This window comes from Amblyomma mixtum, chromosome 7, assembly GCF_055824585.1.
Source record: "Amblyomma mixtum isolate Tamu chromosome 7, ASM5582458v1, whole genome shotgun sequence".
NCBI classification, from domain to species: domain Eukaryota; kingdom Metazoa; phylum Arthropoda; class Arachnida; order Ixodida; family Ixodidae; genus Amblyomma; species Amblyomma mixtum.
In genome coordinates this window covers 101,662,731-101,683,241 of record NC_143018.1, presented here as the reverse complement: position 1 = coordinate 101,683,241, position 20,511 = coordinate 101,662,731, and the positions used below count along the sequence as shown (strand labels likewise).

The 20,511-nt window shown below is 46.2% G+C and overlaps 1 protein-coding gene across 1 annotated transcript in view; it reads right to left on the bottom strand.

The window, feature by feature from the left end:
* Positions 1-20,511, bottom strand: part of LOC149337027 (multidrug resistance-associated protein 1-like) — a 108,632-nt gene that overhangs the window by 25,521 nt on the left and 62,600 nt on the right. Inside the window, exons 13-17 of the mRNA XM_089553236.1 lie at positions 17,250-17,346; positions 15,209-15,411; positions 11,630-11,806; positions 6,999-7,166; positions 16-197 (exon numbers count right to left, since the gene is read on the bottom strand). Coding sequence (XP_089409362.1) covers positions 16-197; positions 6,999-7,166; positions 11,630-11,806; positions 15,209-15,411; positions 17,250-17,346 — 827 coding nt within the window. The remainder of the gene's footprint in view (positions 1-15; positions 198-6,998; positions 7,167-11,629; positions 11,807-15,208; positions 15,412-17,249; positions 17,347-20,511) is intronic.

Below are 20,511 nucleotides of genomic sequence, written 5' to 3'. Positions count from 1 at the left end.
GTTTTAAAAGCTCACCGAACACTTGAGGTATCTTCCGACGGACTGTGCCGTAAACAATCATTTAAATTCTTTGGTGCCTGCGGGTCTTGAACCAGGTCTTCTAAACTATTGTAACTCCGGATCCGTCTGTCGTGCACCAAAACAAGCTTGTCCATGTGACATAGATAATTCGCCTGATTACACACCATGATTCGAGTCTGAAAAAATGAAAGCAATGGAAAAATAAGTGGTTATCGCTTTAAAACCACTGGCGTGGATAAAAATGCATCTTCATTCATTTACGCTATTTACTTGGCGCAGATGTTTCGAACATTTCTGAAAAAGGGTGCGTGAGCAAGCCATGGCCCTTAAAATAGAAGAGAAAAACAAACACTCCGTTCAAACTTGTTGATAACAGCTGCTTTCAGTTGTTCACATCACCCATTGGGAAAGCACCCGCTTCTCTGCGCATAGGATTGGCATTAGAAACAATAACGATTCCTATGAAACTCCTCACTTTGGCTCTCTGCTCAATAGAGGACCAAATAAGGAGTTCAAGAAATAACTGTACAGTTTAAATCTCCAGTGGGCGTTAAAAGTTCACCAAATTTGCGGGCCTCTGCTGCAGCTCCCCATTGAAGCCTGTGAACTTTGACAGTGGAGTGAAGAAGCATCTCGCGTCTTCCATAGCAGAACGAAGACACAGGCGCACAAATTCGCTGCTTGACCTCAGGGATGCAAGGCGCATGCAGAAGAAAATTCAGCACAGAATTGAAATCTTGCAGGCTGACCTTTGGAAGCTTTTATGTGAATTCCTGGATCCACGGAAGGCTCTCTCACTCATTTGCAGGGTGGTGCGTTGTCTACGAACTTTTCCTCAGCAGCTTCACACATTCAAGCCTAAGGCACTTTACCAAAGACGCAGCAAAGCGGAGATTGGTGAAGATTTTTGCACACGAATAGCAGGTCCCAAGAACTCATCCACAACTCTGAATTGCTGAAGGGCCCAGATCTAGGGACTTGCGAATGGACCTCCTTTTCTCCACGGAAGAACTAGACGCCGCCATCGCTGGTTCCACGCAGTCATCGTCGCCGGAGACGGATGGAGTAACATGCTCTGCACTTGCAAACCTTGGTCGGGAGGCTGGACGTACTCTTTTAGACCATTTCCATTCATCATGGAGTGCGGGTACAGTTCCGGATGCGTGGAAATCAAGTCGACTGGTTCTAGTGCTTAAAGCCTGAAAACCACCGCTTGCCCTTGCATCGTATCGTCCAGTTGCGTTGGCTAGTTGCGTAGGAAAACTGATGGAAAGGATGGCGCTTACACGAATTGAGTGGTATCTAGAGCGCTGCCAAATACATCTAGATGTAATGTCCGGGTTTCGACGTGGTCGTTCGTGTATTGTTAATGTGCTTGACCTGGTCTCATCAGTTCAGCATCAGTAACATCGGAAGCGCATGACCGTGGCGTTGTTTCTGGATGTTAAAGGAGCGTACGATAACGTCACTGATCTAGATATTTATGACACCCTGTGAAAGAAGCTATCGCTTCCTTGGAGCAATTATTGATCGCAGCTTATGATGGAGCCCACATGTCCCGTACATGAAATGGCGACTGACGTCGATCGTTCACGTTCTCTCCTTTCTGGGAGGGAAGTCGTGGGGCGCATCAGTGCAGAAGTTGCTCCAGCTGTACACGGCGTTATTGATGGGTTTCTTTGAGTACAGTCTCCTTGCACTTGGAAACTTGGGGAAAACGAACATAGGTGTCTACAAAACATTCATGATCAAGCTCTCGGGACGTGCCTAGGACTACCCAAATGCGCGCCTGCAGCCGCAACAGTACTCATCGCTCAGGAGAATCCAGTGACTAACTATATAACAATTGACGCCTTGAGAGCGCATACTCGACACCTCTTTCAGATTCCCGCTCGCCATCTTGCCAGTATTCCAGCTAACCGGCTGCGTATATCCTTTGAGAAAAATATAGATGCCTATTGCGACTTTTTACCATCCAAATTTACTCCAGCCTCCGCACCGTCCTCTCCATTAAGGAGCTTGCATCAACTTCGTGTGCTTCTTTCCATACCAGGCATCAAAAAGAAGGCCGCTTTATAGCCAGCAGCATTAAAACAGACCACTCTTGAATATCTGGATAAGAAGTACGGACACCACCTGCACGCAAACACCGATGGCTCTGTGACCATCTCGAGTTCCTCGGGCTCCGTGGTCATCTCCGTAAGGACCATAGTAAAGAAAGTGCAAGAATAACACCAGACTTCATCTACTAGAGTAGGATTTACTGCTATTTGCGTCGCTAGTAAACATATTAATGAAGAAACACCCCAGCAATGGTCCGTTTGAACTGATTCAAAGCAGCCCTCCAAGCCTTCCAACCTGCTCTTCGCCGTGGGTCCCATGAACAACTGGTCGCGGAAATCCACCAACTACACCACACCACCATCAATAAAGGGCACGGTGTTATCTACCAATGGCTACCAGGACACAGCGGCATCGTAGGTAACCACCACGCGGACGAGGGCGCGAACTGCTCACCACGAGGGAGATTTTGTGTCCATCCCTATCTCGAGAGCCGATGCAGCGGGTAGCCTTCGAACACTGGCGCGAGAAATCGCGCCTGCTTTGTAGACTTCCGCCCAGTATTCGAACCGGCGTCTGTTATCCCGAGGCCCTGACCTGAAGTTACGGTTTGCACTCGGACTACCACGACGTGAGGCAACTTTGCTGTGTCGCCTGTAGCTTAATGTCGCATTCACAAACCACTTCCCCAACATGGCTGATAACCCTGCCTGTGACATCTGTGGCCGTGGTGAGACCATATCTCAGATTCTTTGTGAATGTCCAGCGTACAGTTCTGCAAGCCATTTTCTCCGCCTTGCTCTGGAGCCCACCGCTTTACGCCCGCTAACGGAGTTCCAGATTCTTGGGCACTGGCCGCGGAGATCATCGGCGGTGAGGGCCTACCAGGCCCTCCTGCGGTTCTTGTGAGTGTCGGGCCTGCACGACAGGCAGTTGACTTTGGCTAAGCCTTTTCGCCTTGTGCTTTTTCTCATCTCTCTCTTCCTTCCCTCACCTTTATATCCCCTCATCCCTTTCCCCCAGTGCACGGTAGCAAACTGGCTTCATCTAAAGGATAACCTCCCCGCCTTTCCTCCTCATCTTCCTCCTTCTCTTCCTTTAGGGCTTCCGGAAGGCGCACCCACCTATAGGCAGAACTGCAAGATATACAATGGTGTAGAAAACGTATATCTTGTAGCAGCAGCACCATTAAGCAGAAATGTACGATTTGCATTGGTACAGAGACGAGAAGTATTGTCGCGGCCGCACTGATACGCGATACCGTATGGTGGAAATGGCGTACAAAAGAGAAGAATTGGGCCAGCCATAACGAAGGAAAAACTGTACTGTGGGCAAATGCACACAAACCTGAATTGTTGGGTCAGTGTCACAAAATTCGGCGTATTTTAGAAACAAACAAAGAAAAAAACCGCCGCGCGCACGGCGTCTCGCGGCGCGAGCCCAACGGGAGAGAGGGAAAGACCCCGCCGAGCGCGTGCCTCTCTCTCCACCGCCACGGCGTTCGCCGAAGGAATGAGTCATCCACGCCGAAGATTCTCGAACATGCGAGTCGGTTCTACAGCTGACGGGGGGAAAGGGCGTAGCCTAGCGTGCACTAAGACACGACCCCCTCGCCCGTCGGCGTCGGCGCCACTCAAGAACACGCTCGAAACTTCGAGATGCGACCCCCGACCTCTGACCAATGGGGACGCGCGGCCGGTGAGAAGAGGAAAGGGAGACAGCACTGCCAATGCTGCGTGTATGTGCGCGCCTACTCGGGCGCGAACAACAAACAGACGGGAGAGCGAGCCTATAATGAAGGACGTTGACCGCTATCAGTCAGTCCGGACCGCCGTTTAAGCTTCATGGAAGCGCGCCCGTCTGACTCCCGGGGAAACTCCACTCGGCCAGCATCGGACCAACGAGGCAACGGTCGCCAGTCTGCGGGACGGCATCGTCGTGGAACTCTGGTCGTCGGACTGCCGCAGTGCCCGGTGAACAAATTGTGTTTTGTTTGTTTACCTCTCTTTCGAGTGTTAGTGCACTTTAGGTGCAATATTACCTTTGTATTGTACTCTCTCTCGAGTTTAACTTTGCACGAGTTGCATTGTTCTGTTAATCACTTTGTATGTGTTTGTACTAGTGATTGTGAAATCCTCTGTATCGTCTCTTTGCTGTATAAACCTTGTTTTGTCTTGTAAACCTTTGGCTCCGATCCATTCTCTGGCTTGCGACCAGCGAAAGCTGGGCACCGAACGCCCAAAAACCTCTTGTCACTTGGTGGCTGGTCTCCGCTGAGTTTGCCACGCTGAGTCGAGGGCATCTCCTTTGAGTCCGAGACCACTACCCCCACACGCTCTAAGGGTGTCTGGGAGCTTCCCACTAAAAGTGCGCGAAGTGTGGGTGACAGTCAGGCACACCAGTAAGAGAAACTTATTATCTCTAACATTAGGAAAGAGGACAATTGTGCCAGTGGCACGAGCAGTAGAAACTGCAATCTGTGGAATGTCGTATAGACTAGAAGTATCAGGGCAGCCGCGGCGATAGGCCACACTGCAGAGTGTGGACTGGCGTAACGAAATAGAAGCATTGCGGCTTCGGCACTTAAAGGCTAACCTGCAATGTGTGACATGGTATATAAAAGCGAAGTGTTGTGGCAATTACCCAGTCCTGTGCAAGCTGCGGTAAACTTAACCCCGAACTTCATAATTTCGTCAGCTCACTTGACGTTCTGCCACTCCCTCTTACGCTTCCTTTCCTTGTAATGCACTCTGTCAGGTTGAACGACTGTCGGTTATATTGTGTTCGCATTATGTGAACAGTCCATGCCCATTTCTTCGCTCTTACTTCAACTAGGACGTCATTATTCCGCGTTTGTTCCCTCACCCACTCAGCTCTTGTTGAGCACTCGTGTTGTCCAAGCCTCTTTCTCTGTCCGTGTTTTTTTTTTTGCGCTTGTACGTGCCTTAACATTCCACCTATCATCTTCCTTTCCATAGTTCGCTGTGTTGTTCTTACGTTAAGTAAAACGCCGTTTTTCTCTCCTCGTTTCTGCCCCACAGATGAGTACGGTTAATGTAGGACTGTTTTGTACTTTTCTCTTGATGGATATTGGTAAACTTCCATTCATAATCTTAGAGTACCTGATAAATACGTTCCACCCTACTCTTATTCTTCTAGTTATTCCTCTCTCATAATCTGGATCTGCGGTCACTACCTCCCCTAAGTAGACTCATTCCCTTATCACGTCCTGCGCCTGTCTACCAAGCGTGAACTGCCCTTTCTTTCTGAGACTTGCACATTTTTTCTTTTATGCATATTAATATTTGAGCCACCGCTCTGCTTCACCTGTCGACTTCCTCGATGATGCTTTGCAATAGGCTGGTTCAGTTACTAAGGAAGACAATCTCGCAAGCGAATCGGAGTTTACTGGCATCTTTATTATCTTTTGTGATTAACTGTTCCCGACCCCTTTCTTTTAGTTCCCTACAAATAAACACCACCATTACTGCAACAATCCCAGCGTTGCTAGTGCCACATGAGTCTACATTCCAGCTGCTTAAAGAACATGTAAATTTCTCTGGGGTGTAAATCATTAAGTATGGAATGCCCTTAGCTGCCGTTCACGGCAAGTGGTGTCGAGCCGGTGAAGGACCTTGACGCCAACACACAGGGTGACCTTCACAACCCTAATCTGGTAAACGCAGGAAGAATATGAGTAAGACCTAAAGCGAACTTGGCGAAACTGTGGGTCCAACCTGCCGAATGGCGCCCGCGCAGTCGTGGTAACGCGGTGAACGAAACAAGCGCGTGGGATGAAAGTGTGTACATGTTGCCCACGCAGCGCTTACGCAGCCAGAGCTGCGCACGCGCCGTCCTAGTCACGTCTAAACGAAGCTGCGCAAGGCGCTGTTAGCACCGCTGTGAAGTATTCCGCACGCTTACGGATTTTTTCAATTTATGCAATTAGCGTAGTTGTAACGCCATCCATCGGCGTGCCGCGGTACCTGCTTTAAAAAAAACGGGGGCAGAGGAAAGGGTCTGCTCCGGACTACACATGGTCCGCTGCGCCGCCCGAACTGCATTAAGGATGATTTCGTTGAGTTTGGCCGGTAGGGGACCTTGAAACGAGAGCCATTTCTCTAGGTTGTGTCAGACATACACCTGAAAGCATCCCCTGCTTACATGTACTCTCAATGGCGAGGGAGTCGGCATTTTTACTAGCATTTACGAAAATTTAAGTTGCTGCTTGGTAGGAAGACAGCGCAAAAAACGACACCACAGGGGAGGACAAGACACCAACCAAGAATACCAACTAGCCCAGCACCATGTTTTATGTAAGTTGCTGTCCGCGCCAGTAAACAAAATTTCTATCGTCATCAATGACAATCAGTGTGCTCTAGCAGGCAAATCACTAGGTGCGTTACGATCGGCGTAGAACGCCATCTTTATGGTTTTACGCGAAGACGTGATTGTGACGAGCGTTGCCACATGCGTGACGAAGGTTATAGAGCCATCCCTGTCGCTTCATCCCGAAGTGAGCAAAAAGCCAAGGTTTTTGATTTTTTCTGCCGCAGCTTCATTTACTGGTGTCTCTGCGCGGAGTGCACGTAGTTCTCTAACTGAAAACCAAGGACCGCCGGTTTCTACCTCTTGTATTGTTTGCAAACTTTGACAGGAAGCTATGCCTTCCAGCTTCTTCTTTTCTTATTCGTATTAAGCACTGAGACCGAATAGATTTGATGCAACGACAAACGACTGTAAACTTGCCTGCATATTTAGGTTATAATTAGCTGCTAGGAGCGTTGGCCTTCCAATCATTCTTCTGGCAATTAATCTACATTGGTGACACTTAGACATGCTTAATAAAATCGCCTACTTGCGGCACACATGTGGCCTGCTGATCTACGTCGGCAGCAGCAGCTGACTAAACTCGCCTTGTTCTTGAGCAGGCCTTCGTTCCCGATGACTTCTTTGAATAGGCGGGCGGCAACCACGGGGTCCAGGGCGCTGAGCGGGTCGTCGAGAAGGTATACATCGCTTTGGCTGTACACGGCCCGGGCGATGGAGATGCGCTGCTTCTGGCCGCCGCTCAGGTTGGTGCCCTGCATCAAGTGTTCTTCGAATGAGGCCTGAACCACACCAGGTTTGCGCCCAAAACTGTCTTAACCTTTCTATTCAAGGATTTCGACCCATACTAGAAAAGTATATTAATGAAGCTCCTAATGCTACGTGTAACTACGTAGCTTTGACTGGATCATATGTCGGATGATCACTATGGCGTGCGTACACCCAAAGAGGAGAGGAGCCCGTGAAACCATTTAAACGTCATAGCTTTCCATTGCGACATAAGACATGTAAGACCGATGGTAGCCTGCAAGAAGAATGTTGTCTACAAGATTCCTGTGTCATGCGGTGTGGTGTACATCGGCCAAACAGGCCGTTGCATCAATACGCGCCTCAGTGAACACCGTAGAGATATAAATAATGGCACAGGCACTCACCGCACATGTCATGTGCGAAAACACCGGGAAATTAATAAAGCTTGTGAGGCCCTCCCGGACCAAACATCAGTAATCTTTACTAATCGGCATAAAGAGATTCGGGAGATTGCTGACGCATACCACATTGCTAAGACATATCACTGTATCAGTGAGCCATCCCTTGCGCTGACGGAGAAAGAATGTTTTTTTCTAGAGTGTCGCAGCTAACATTTCATCTGTTCCTTAGTTTCTTTGTCTTGTTTTTTCTTATCCCGTATGTATTCCGAGCGTTTTTAATAAACGCATTTGTTGTTAGTAAGCGCTCGTCGTGTTTTCCTTCGAGTTTCTGGTCTTTTTTTGCGCTGTCCTCCAATCAAGACTTTCCATTCGCTTTTAAGGACACTGCTTGAGGCACAAAGTCGTAAATATTCGTAATATTCGTTACGGCATCGAACCCAAAAGCCGAAAATTGTTGCTACTGTCTGCTTTCAGCCCAACTGACTAGAATCTAGACAATGGCGGCAACCATACAAAAAACTGTCACTCTTCGACATTGTCTTACTTTTCCACCCCTAAATCGCTTTCCTGCCCACCCTTCACGACACGTCCTAGGTGTGAAAGCGCATGTCTTGAAGTGACAATTTCTGCGGTGGCACAATGATAGGTATAAGCCGGCGGCGCCATCATGAGCACTTCGCGCCTACAGCTGAGTCTATAAAAAAATAGCAGACGGTTGAGGGGACTATCGTGTAGTATAACAAGTTACACTGAGCCCTTAAGGTTCTTACGTGCCAAAGGTATTTCCCCTGAAGAACTTTACCCGGAAGGCGTTTACCATAAAGGCTTTACCCTAAACGAACTTACCTTAAGGCTTTTAGTGAGAAGCCTTTGACCTAAATGCACTGTGCCTAAATGCCTTTCTCTGGTGGCTTTCACCTTAAAGACCTTCCGCCAGGTACACCCTCGAACGATAAATGGCTTCGAGTCCTCAATCCTCCCAAGCTTTGGAATTGCTAGATGTTTTAGGGAATCTCGATATACAGAGTAGAAGGAAACTGCTTGGGCTGTGAACTTAACGGAAGCTGCACACATCTGTTCCTTAAATCGAAAAATCGGCCTAATAATGCTGCCGCACTAATTGTCCTACCTGTAGGAAATCGTCTTCAGAGACATATACATCTTTAAAGGAAGCGCTCGGATCTCTCGTTTGCTGATTTAAAGGAATTGCACATGCTGTACGACAATTCCGTTAAGCCATGATAGAATTCATGGTGTGGAAGGAGTGATGACCGCGCTCTCCTGCGATTCTCAGCGACAAATTTTGTGAGGGAGAGCGGAACTAAGTACTAATTTTTTTTTAAGCGAAAAGCTTCACTAGGCTAGTCGACACCGCGCTTCGCGTGAGCCGGAGTCCAGATCTGCCACTTCTGCGCATGTGCGAAACCGAGTGACGTCACCCACGGCGCAGGTGGCCGCAGCAGTCGCCGGCGATTCGTTACTATTTAAAAAAAAAGAAACTGCGTCGAGGCTGCGAATTGCACCAGGGCCTTCGGCATTGAAGCGGAGACGCTACAACTCCGCCACGAAGGCTCAAGGTTTGAGCATAAATAAAGGCGCATATAGTGCAAGCATGGGTTTCATAAATAAAATATAAGGAATAAAAAGTAAAAATAAGAAAAAATAAGAACCGGCAAACGCAAGTAAAGGAAGATTAAAAAAACAATAACAATAAGAACAGAAACAAATATAAAAAATAAGATGATGAACTAAAATATGAAAAATGAAAAAAAGGAAAGTACCGAAAATAAAATTTAAATGAAAAAAGAAAATATTAAAAATAAAACAATAACAGAACAATAGAAATAAGAAAAGAAACAGAAACAAAAAGAATGAAAAAATAAAATATTACAAATAAAAAAACGGTGCGCCAGGAAACGTTTTCGCCTTCCAGCACTTTAGAGAGCCAAAGTTCCCCCTGAATTTTAGCCGCGCCGATTACCGCCTCCTCCTCCGCACAGGCAGTGTGTGGACGGCCGAACGCCTCCACCGTTATCGTGGTGCTCCCAGTGCATTGTGCGCGAACTTCCCCGGCCATGACGTCAAACCAAGCATAACTGCAGCGTTTCGCTTGTATATCCAGGCTTAACCAGAGCAATGCCACTGCCTAATTTTTGACGAAAACAACATACACTGTATTGTGCATAAATCCGTTTCGCAGATAGAAGCGCTCCCCCAGCCATCGTTTTAAAGAGTTAACATAAATCCATTAATAGACGAAAATACGAATCATTGCAGGTTTGCGCAAAGGAAAGTGCAGTTGTTTTGCTGTTTTTAATGAAACAATACAAAAGCTTGCTGATCGTCTGTTTTGAAACTCAAAGTACCTTATAAAGACGCCCAAAACGACCTTTTTTCACACAAACTTTTTGTCCTTAAAACTGTAATACATGGCCTTTTTTCATACGTCGGCTACAGGTATCCCAGGCAGTTACAGGTACAGGTGCGTTGCAGCATTTGTAGTTCTACTACAGGTCTGCAAACGTAAGTTAGCTGCAAAGAAGCCGACAGGCTTTGTGTTTAGTAAGGTAAATGATATAAACGCTGATGAGCCCGATAAATTACTGCAAGGACTCTACGATAAATCGCCAGAATGTAGTAGATTCGGCGATAACGTTTTGCTAACGCCCAACCACAGGTGAGAAAAAATGCTAGGGCTTTTACGTAGTTAAACCCAGTAGACGTGACAAATCAGGTCTTCATTCTTCAATTGGAGGGGATTAAGCTCTGCCTTAAGGGTATGACAAGATAGCTTTAATAGGTTAATGCTCATATATGCGGAATTGGTCATTCTCTACTTAACCACCATACATAGCGGCGAGTCCTCATATACTAATACCAGTGCAGTGGCGCAGCGGTTAACCGCTGCGCCACTGCACTTTCAAGGGGCCGTTTCTCTCATACCTGATGGTAGGCATTAGTGAAAACAGCGCGAAAGAAGAAGCCCGAAGGCGAAACGAGGAAGTGACAGGAAAGAGCGCTGCTAGAAAGTTCTGCTAGATGGTAGGAATTGCGCCACCCATGTTGCTTTTCCGGAGCAATCACTTGCGCAGTTGGCGCGACGCTTCTCCGAACTGACCCGAACCTACCCGAGTTACTTGCCGAGCTTACCCGAGTAACTCGGGTAAGCTCGGGTAAGAGAAATACTCTGCGTTTTCTCTTTCAGTGCTGCACCAAGAAAGGCTGCCAAACGCCTCAATGTCAAGAGCACGAAGGTAGCACGAGGCGCGTTCCACGAAAGCATGCACTTGAGTGCACTTCACGCACCCGTAGCTGCCTCGTCTTTGCGGTTCAGAGCGGAGCGGAGGCCCACGGGCCATTCCATTCTCTCGCGTTACCAGCCGCGGGACCATGGGGTCAGCCGCCTTCAGCAACCGAGTGTGGCCTCGCCAATGTGAGAATCGTCGGCAAAGGCCCTACATGAGGCGAGATACCGGCAGTACGTGACGTGGAACGCGAAGCCACTAGGCGTCAAGATCGTACCAGGCAACTTTCCCAGATGAACACAGCATATATTCTGGAGAAACTGCCCTTTGGCCCTGCCCAGACACTCAGCGGAGCCGCCGGCTGCTGAACGCGCGATAACGGACGAACAATCAGCTCGCAAAGACGACCAACAGCAGGAAGGGACCCGCGGGGACAGTTTTTAGCTGAATTTTCCTTTAAGCAGTAGCTTAGCGCTTCTAGTTTTTTTTTTCCAATTTAAGTAATAAGGAAGGCCTGGGGAACGCTCCAAGCATCAGCTTCATCTGCCCACAGGCCCTAATAGCAGCCGTGGTAGCTTGCCTACCATGTATTCTAGCTTATATCTGCTTGCCGTGAATGCACGTGATTTCGTGGTAAGCAGAAATAGACAGAAATTAGAAGTGATTTACGGAACACAAGTAGAAGTCATTTGTTGCTCTGGTAATGTGGAATAGCGCGCTTCGGCTGCCAGCAACGCCAATACTCGAAAGTGAGCAAAAAAGATCCCACACCACCAAGGAAATACACAGCACTTGATTGCTGCATATGAACGACTGCGGTACCTTTTCGCCCGCCTCCGTCATGTCTCCAGACTGCAGCTTGTTCAAATCGCTCATCAGCTGACAGCTAGAGACGACGCGGTGGTAAAGTGGTGTGTTCATGGGCTTGCCGAAGAGTATGTTGTCTCGAATGGTCATGTTGTGCACGTTCGCAAGCTGAGGCACGAATGCTATCCGGCCCTGGAACGCGAGGCGATCGTATTGTTAGTTTCTTCACTGCCAAAACAACACTGAGATCTGACCGCAGCAACAGTAGTTATGGTTATTTCAAAGTGAAAGTGAAAATGAAAGTATAAGATGGCATGTTTTATAACCGGTCTGTATAGCATAGAGAAAATAATCTGGAATTGAGTGCAGTGTACACACTTCTTAAACCATGCTACGCGCCATCATCTGTGAAAGGTACTCAATAAAGGTGCGCAATTTCGGGCCTCCGAAACGAACTAAACCTCTTGATGCTAAAACTTCATGTGACCGTCCCATGTTATATTATACGGTATTATCCCACAAAGGGCACCGTTGGATCGTACACCAGCCTTCCATGTTAAAAGTTACATAGATATAATTAAGCACCAACTATTGCAGATGTTTTTTATCAATGTTTAGAGATGTTTATTTTGAAAACTGCGTAAGATGATTTAATGCGGTCTGTGTAGATGTACTGTGCAGCAAGGCGGACATTATGGATGTTATAGCTACCCTTACACGTCCTCTTCTAGACATTGTTTCGCCTTTTTTTGCGCCCTGCTTAAGCAAATTAAGCGATAGAGCTCAATAATTAGACGCTTAAGTAAAATTGACTTATTGCCGTTTTATTTTTTTACTTTAGCGCAAAGATTATATTGCGAAATTAGAGACTGGCAATATCAAATGTGAGCCTAGTTTTCAATTTTTCTAAAGCAGCATTCTGGTTTGAAATGACCAATGCCAAAAATGCGTGTTTGGAAGGTCGTTGAGCTGGCTTTTCCACGTTGCACATTTACAAAAATGGCGCTGCTCCCATGTCTAGCGCAGCAAATGTAGACAACGTTTGTCTATTTAATGACGTAGATGAAGTTAACATTACTATGGCTGCGATACTGTGATAGCAGGATGCCAGGTAATGAAGCGTTTTGCATCAACGGCAGCAGAAGACACTTCCTCTGCTACAAACGCCACAGCCGTGTGGATAAGAAGGTTACTTCACTGCTGCAGACTCTCCGCTCTGTGGCTCGACAAGATGCATGTGAGCTCACAGAGGTATCCCGCAAAGTCTGCGCCATTTGTGAGCATTTCCTCCTGATCGGAATAGACATGGGCGTACTTACAGTGGGCCCTCCCAATCGGAGCATAGCTCCAGAAATTTGATTTCACTCTTTGGCCGCAGGGAAGATAAGTAAGAAAGTTTTGAGAGGGAAAGGACATGCGAATATACATTGCTCCGAGAGCTGTAGGGGAGGAAGGAAGTGGGATGGCGTCTTGATGCTCGAGGCTTTTGTTTGAGACGAAATTAAAAACGGCAAAGCGAACGCGTGCAAAAGGGTCGTCGTATTAGACATGCATCATGCGGTTGGCTGGTCTCACCGCGCGCAACATCATCGAGCTTTGTAATTTAAGAGCTCGCACCTTGATCAAATCCACTCAAAAAAGGTGCATTATTCCGCTCGATATTTTGCACTGGCCGATCCATGAAGAATGACGTTCTAATTTGCCGGTGGAGGCAGCGAAGGCAAGCGATATTCGGCACTTTTCACTCACTGGAAACTCAAGTTCAGACAAAATCGCTTTGGAAGCAGCTGTCTATCACTATGCCAGAGGTAGGTCTCTTTCGGGACGCTGTGACGCGTACATTTGAAAGCCCACCATAGCAACAAATAGATTTTGCGTTTTAGTGAGACATATTCATGACAATGCGGTGGTGTGTCCCTTGTGAGCCCCATATTGTCAGTACTTGGAAGGCGAGAGGGCTGAATTCTGCCAATGGTCAGACGCCTCAATACGCCTCGTCTGAGGGCTGTCGTCCACCCATCCTCTCCCTAAATTCACTGTTCTTCAGCTAATGCCGAGAGACAATTCGCAAAACCACTCCCACAATTAAATGGGAGCGACCTTTTTACAGGTGGCGTCAGTGGAGCTACTGCTGAGGACAAGCACGAGGGTCACACTACGCCATATCTTGTTCAACCGCTTCCTTACTGTCTAATCTGAGCGTCATCCGCGCTGAAATGATCACGTGTTGAACGATCGCCGGCATAGCCTAAGTTAAGCATTCCAGAAGAACTTTAGTGTGACCTCACCTCAGTGAGCTCAAGCACTGCCTTTTGTAAGCTGCCAAGAAAAGAACGGCTAGTAATCGGGATCAAGAGGAGTCTGGTTAACGCCATTCACGCATTACTAATTAAGCCACAAACTGCAGCAGCCATAAGTGCACTGACACCCCTGACGCCTCAAGCAGTGTGCTCGAAAGACTTCTTTAAATGACGGGTTGCCAGCATCGGTGTGAAGTGAGGAGCACAGAAATTTTTTTTTTGGAATTAATGAGGACTCAACTGGCGAATCTCAAGTCTGAACTAACGCGTTTCCATGAATTATGAAATATTTGTCGCTTAATTGTTGCCATAAAAAGGAGAGCTAAATAGAGGAACCGCGGTCTTCGGTCACGAATTCTTTTTCACCTTAAGAATTTATCAGCCACCGGCTTGAGCAACCACCTACAAGGAAACCAGGCATTTTATTGTATCTCTAAAAAACGGAGTGTACATCTAGTTCGCAATCATGTTTAGCTCCCATCGCTCACTTAAATTTTAAGTCAGCCAGTTAGGCATTCCACCTGATTAACTTCAGTGCCTTTCGTTTCTACTGCCTTTTTCTCCCTCCCCTCTCAATAGAAGCGCTGCCGCTTTCCTATTCGCTCCACCTTGCGTCTAATTACACCATTACTCCGAGTGGCCCTGGCTGTGCGCGTTTAAAGAATGTGTGGTGTAGGTTTTGAAGGATGTGGTCCGATCACGTACAGTTGTGGACAAAAGTCTCTGCACCGCGTGCACTGTAAGCGATACCGATAGCTCTGTTATGAGCCTCCCGCTCTAGATTACACTTATGGAGGTGAAGAACAGAATTTTTACTTTCACCTCCACAGGTGTGGTCTTGTTGACCAGCTCGCACTACCCTTCCATAAGCTTACCGTCCCGGTTAGCTCAGTTGGTATAGCGACTGTTCTGGTGAAGCGATGGTCCTGGGTTCGAACTCAGAACCACGACAAATTTTTCTTCAACTACGAAGTTTCTGAGAATGCTGTATGACGTTCCTTTATAGTCCTATGGCTGCGCTCGGGTGGATGTCAAAGAGTAATTACTCACTTACTACAAACTTACTCAACCTTGGGGGATTCACCTAAACGTTTGACCAACAGGTGTGGTCTTCAGCAGGCGGCTGAGAATAAAGTTATCGCCGTCTTTCACGGCGCACCCGGCTCAGAGACGTCTGTTCCCGGCGGTACACACTTGTAGCAGCGGGGCAGGAGCACGGTTTTACTATTTCCATATCTTCTTCTTGCAAGTGGGCGAAACGTCGACTAGTTCTCTCACTATATCTCATACTCACAGTGGACATGGACGCTCCTTTCACCTGCTCCATGTCCCCGAGAATCGCGGACAGTAACGAAGATTTTCCGCTGCCCACGAAGCCCACGATGCCCACCAGTGAGCCGGGTTCAACGTTTAGCGTTATGTCCTGAAGTTGGGCTCCTGTCTTGTTTTTCGATTCCTGGTACCAGGAGAATGAGCAATTCGCCATTCTTACAGCTCCTGCCGGAAAAATATGGATACCCGTGTATCAGTGAACTTAAATGCGACAAAACACTTGCGGGCGCTGAAGTTGGCCTTAACGGAATAACGCGGTAGCATTAAAGAGTCATTACGGTAGCTTGGAGGTAGGCTGGACATCTCGTTACCAAGCGACGAGGGGGACGGTCCTATACATATTGTTTCAGGAAGACCTTAATTAGCTTGTAAAAATAGGCTTCTTGGGGTAAAAATATGGATTTTGCGGCATAGTATTACCAGTATTGGCGGACATAGGAAAGTCGGGGAATTGTCTTAACTAGTAAGTTGACAATATGGCGCTTACCTAGTCAAAAAACAAATTTTGTGTACCCACAATGTAAAGGGTAATCGCATTTTCTAAATTTTAAAAAAGTTATGCGGCTATTACTAACGACCAGCTAAAAACCTCCAATTTCCATTAGGCGCGTAACTGTAACAGTCAAAAGCTTAAGCATTAGTCATCTCGCTTACTGCTTGAAATGATGCACTGGTTTTCTGGGGTCCGCTAGCCCTGGTAACACTATTCTGAAAAAGCGATATTTTTACCTCAAAAAAACCTATTTCTGACAATGAGGTCTTCCCTGATACACCTGACATACTCAGTGAAGGCTGTAGTCAAGTGTTTGGGAACTTCCAGTTCATCTTAGGCAATCGTGAAGAGCAACTCTTGTCTTGTGCATTAGAACAACTTCGCGTACTGCAAATACCATAATCTCCGTTATACCCTACGCGGACAATATATGCGTAAGTCAAAATTATTTTGTGCTTTGTTTGGTATCTATTGGGAGCCGCGGGTTCGATCCCGGCGGCGGTGGCCGAATTTCTATGGAGGCGAATTTCTAGAGGCTCTTGCACTGTGCCATATCAGTGCATGTTAAAGAACCCCAGGTGGCCGAAATTCGCATTGGAAACCGAAACCTACTGGTGCGTGCTGTACAGTATGTTTTTCAAATATTGCCCTACACAATTCCCCCAAGAAGTGTTTTGATACTCGCGCTATGCTCATGATGCTATTGCGTGGCTGTCTGGTTGCACGTATGGTTACTTGCAATAGTTTGTATCTAAATTTTGAAGAACATGAAATTATACAGAAATGTACGAGGGGTTGCTTAAATACTGTAAATCGATGCCTTATCATGTTATCGCCAGGAGTTTGACTAAATCTGGCTGGCGGACTTGTAGGAACGACAATGAGAATTGCATTGAAACTTCCGTATACAAGGACGAGTAATCTGTCGGCGTACAAATGAACGGCTATTGTTCCGCCTACAGGCGGGATAATGACATTCAGCACGCGCCACACTATTTTAGCACGGATTCCACCCCGGGCCCCAAAAGATTAAATACTGGGTTTCCCCAGTCTAGCCAAATAATCTCCACGGAAAGTTGATCTTTGCGGACTGTACATCTGGCGCGGTCTGTCTGTCGGAAACTGCAATTTTTGTTTGGACCTTGTTCTCTAGTTATGATTTGCACCCTCACAGCTGGATGTTCGCGCAAGTTCTATGCAGGTATGCGCCGGGCCCGAGCTGATAGACAAGCTGCAAGACGACACCGTTCGCAAAAACAGAGAGAAGAGTTCGAATAACACCACTGAAGATAGTTTTCTGGCAACAAAAATGCTTGTGACTGCGCAAGCCACGCAATCAATGGGGCCTACTGATCTCGAATTCCAATTACCTAACTTGCGTATAAACCCATCGTCAGGCCAACCTTATTAGATGAATGTGCGATTTTTGCAATGTTCCACATACAAAACACAGATTGTGCTCCGTGTACCACTGCGTTTATGCTGACGTATGGAGGGTATTAAAACTTACCAACTCCGTTCACAAGCGAAGATTTTTTGCTTTGCCTTTCTTCGTCCATTTCTTTGGCGTTACAAAATCCGGCAATGCGTTTGAGGGCGACTAAGGCCTGCGAAGGAAAACGCCTGCGTCACATATACTTTGTTCTCGGCCATGCGTCATTCAAAACTTTACATGCTCCAAAAGTTTGTCTTCTACTGAACACTTAGCTCTCTGTGGAGTCCCCAAGTAAAATTATTTCTTAAAAATAAAAATCTAATCACCCAACCCCGCATTTCACCTCTGGATTTCAGTTTTTAACATTAAAGCCGATTGCGACCGAAAATAATTTCCCCACACCTTATCTTCCACATCAATCACAATGTGGGAACGCGAAGCTTGGCACAAAAGCAATGAAAAAAAGGCAAAATTCATGTTCTTCTTGTGTTTTCTAGTGCCCCTGTTTGCAGAAAAAAAATAGTGACGATGAGCAGTTCTCTTTAGTTCCAGGATGTTTTTGTAATGGACTATACCTTACCTAACCAATTCATACCTACTCTTTATGCATAATTCTTTAAGCACACCTGCTCAATTTCCACACATGAGCTCGGTCCTACCGCTCTCTGTTTCCGCGCGAATAACTATTGGTCGCCAGTAAAATATGAAAGAACGGACTCAGTATAATGCCAGTATTTCAAAATAAGTAACGAAGGCCTGAAATCTTTGGTTCCCTTCAGCATAAGTCTTTGATAGATAAGGGATCTCTCTTTTTTCTTTTCACAATATTTTGGATCAGAGTAGAGAATATGTGATTCTATATTCTGAAAATAAATTCAGTCCAGCGGTGCGCAAAAAAATACACATTTTTGCATAATCGTTAGCAAAGTGGGAAGTTACCAGCACTGTCCTCTTCGGCATCACTGTGTAGTAATTGCACCTGTCTGTCTTATTCCCGCAGAGGTTTTTCAGCGGCGCATTTTGAGATCTGTCACCAATTTTATCTGCGCAGTGTGGGACGTTCGTGACCGAAGGAAAAATAAATAGAACCTGGGAATCGTTTCTGCTGTTCACGTCAGCATATTGCGGAGGAACGAGCATTCATTTACCGAGTGCGCATATCTGACACCAAGTAATTCAGCTATAACCAGAGTAAAATGCTAGTTACACTACACTTCACTATACCACTCATCTAAACTCAGAAGTTATTACTTAAGCGGCAGGGTGGACTTTGTGAACACGTGTGACCATAAAACTGAGAAAAATAGGAATATGCGCCAGCGATCCGCATAATCGAGATCATCGCGCCATAGGACATAGTACTGCCATCTACACGGTGTAAGCTGAACTACAATAGTTTTTGCGCAGATACCAAAGTCAAAGTCAAAGTCAAATTTATTTTCAACATCAAACGTCCGCTAGACAGGTGTGATGTTGAGGGGGGGGGGGGGGGGGCAAGCCAAAAGCCTGAAAAAGGTTTGGTTTGGTTTATTGGGGTTTAACGTCCCAAAGCAACTCAGGCTATGAGGGACGCCGTAGTGAAGGGCTCCGGAAATTTCGACCACCTAGGGTTCTTTAACGTGCACTGACATCGCACAACACACGGGCCTCTAGAATTTCGCCTTCATCGAAATTCAGCCGCCGCGGCCGGGATCGAACCTGAAAAAGGCTTGACAGGGCCTGCACCCCGTTGCAGATGGCGGAGCGACGCAGAAACCGACATGATAAGAAAAGAAAGGCAAGTACATTCTTATTTCATGTACAACAAAAAAAAGAAACAAAGATATATCAATGCAGGAATTACAGTGCAAGTAGCAAAGATACAAGAAAGGCGAAAAATACAAGAATACAAGATAAAAAATACAATACAAAAAATACAATGCAACAATATGGATACAAGAAAGGCGAAAAAGACTAGTTACAAGGCAAGGAATAGCTAGGAAATTTGAAAAACTCGCGAAAAAAAAACCTATAGAAATAAAAATCACAGAAGTTTCAGCGCACATTGATTACGAGTGAGCGATATGGGCAGCATTTAATACACTTGGTAAGGTGTAGCGCAGCATCTGGCGACCGTAATTGGTTCGTGTATATGGTAACTGCCTTTGTTCTGTGCTCCTTGTGTTATAAGCAGCGTGCCGTAATTTCATTTCTGCAAGTTCCTTGAGATAAAAATCATTGTTTTTCATCGAGGTCTGATAACGTGATGCAAGCACTGAATTATAAAGATTTGGTAATGAGATGATGTTCAAGCTTTCAAAAATGGGCTTGGTGTGGGCATCATAAGCAGCATTTGATATTATGCGCACAGCTTTCTTTTGCAACCTGTGTATTTTAGCAAGGTTAGTAGCAGTTGTGGTGCCCCAGACTAGGTAACAATATCTTAAAGTTGAAAAAAAGAGGCTATGATAAAGCAATAATTTTATGTTTGGGGGCAAAAGAAATCGCAGGCGCGATAACATCCCAACACTACGAGATAATTTAGAGCAGGTCGTTTGAACGTGATCGTCCCACGTCATGTTCTCTTGGAAAAGAACACCGAGGCTTTTTACAACGGGCACCACTTCTATGTTAGATCCAGCTAGGCTAAGATTAAAGCTTGCGTTCATCGGCTTGTTTTTGGGGCGGAATAAGACTGCCTTCGTTTTAGAGACGTTTATAAGTAATGAGTTTACCATGCTCTAGTCCGCTAACAGCGTAAGTACATCATTGGCTTTAGATTCGATCGCAGTCAAACTAGGCCCTGGAAAGAACAAACTGGTGTCATCAGCATATATGATAAATTTAGTGTCGTCGTTAATGTTAACAATGTCATTTACATAGATATTGAATAGCAATGGCCCGAGAATACTTCCTTGTGGGGCGCCACTCCAGAGACCAGAAAAATTAGATGTGTACCCGTGTATTTGTACTAGCTGCTGTCGATTATTTAAGTAACTATGCAAAGGTTTCAAGAATGTGCCTCGAAATCCGTAGTGTTCTAACTTAGTTGTGAGAGTAGTATGATTAATTCGGTCAAAAGCCTTCGAGAAATCCACAAATATTCCTAGCACGTAATATTCATGTTCGAAAGAGTCCAGGATAATTTCTTTTTGTTTTATTAATGCTGTCTCGGTTGAACGGTGTTTAGTAAATCAAAACTGCAAGGGTGTTAGCAAGTTGTGTTTTGCCAGAAAACGGTTAATTCTATCGTGCATCAATTTTTCAATCCCCTCAGAAAGGACCTTTAGGATCGATATCGGCCTGTAGTTGGTCATATTGTTTTTGTCACCTCCTTTATGAATAACCGACACTCTCG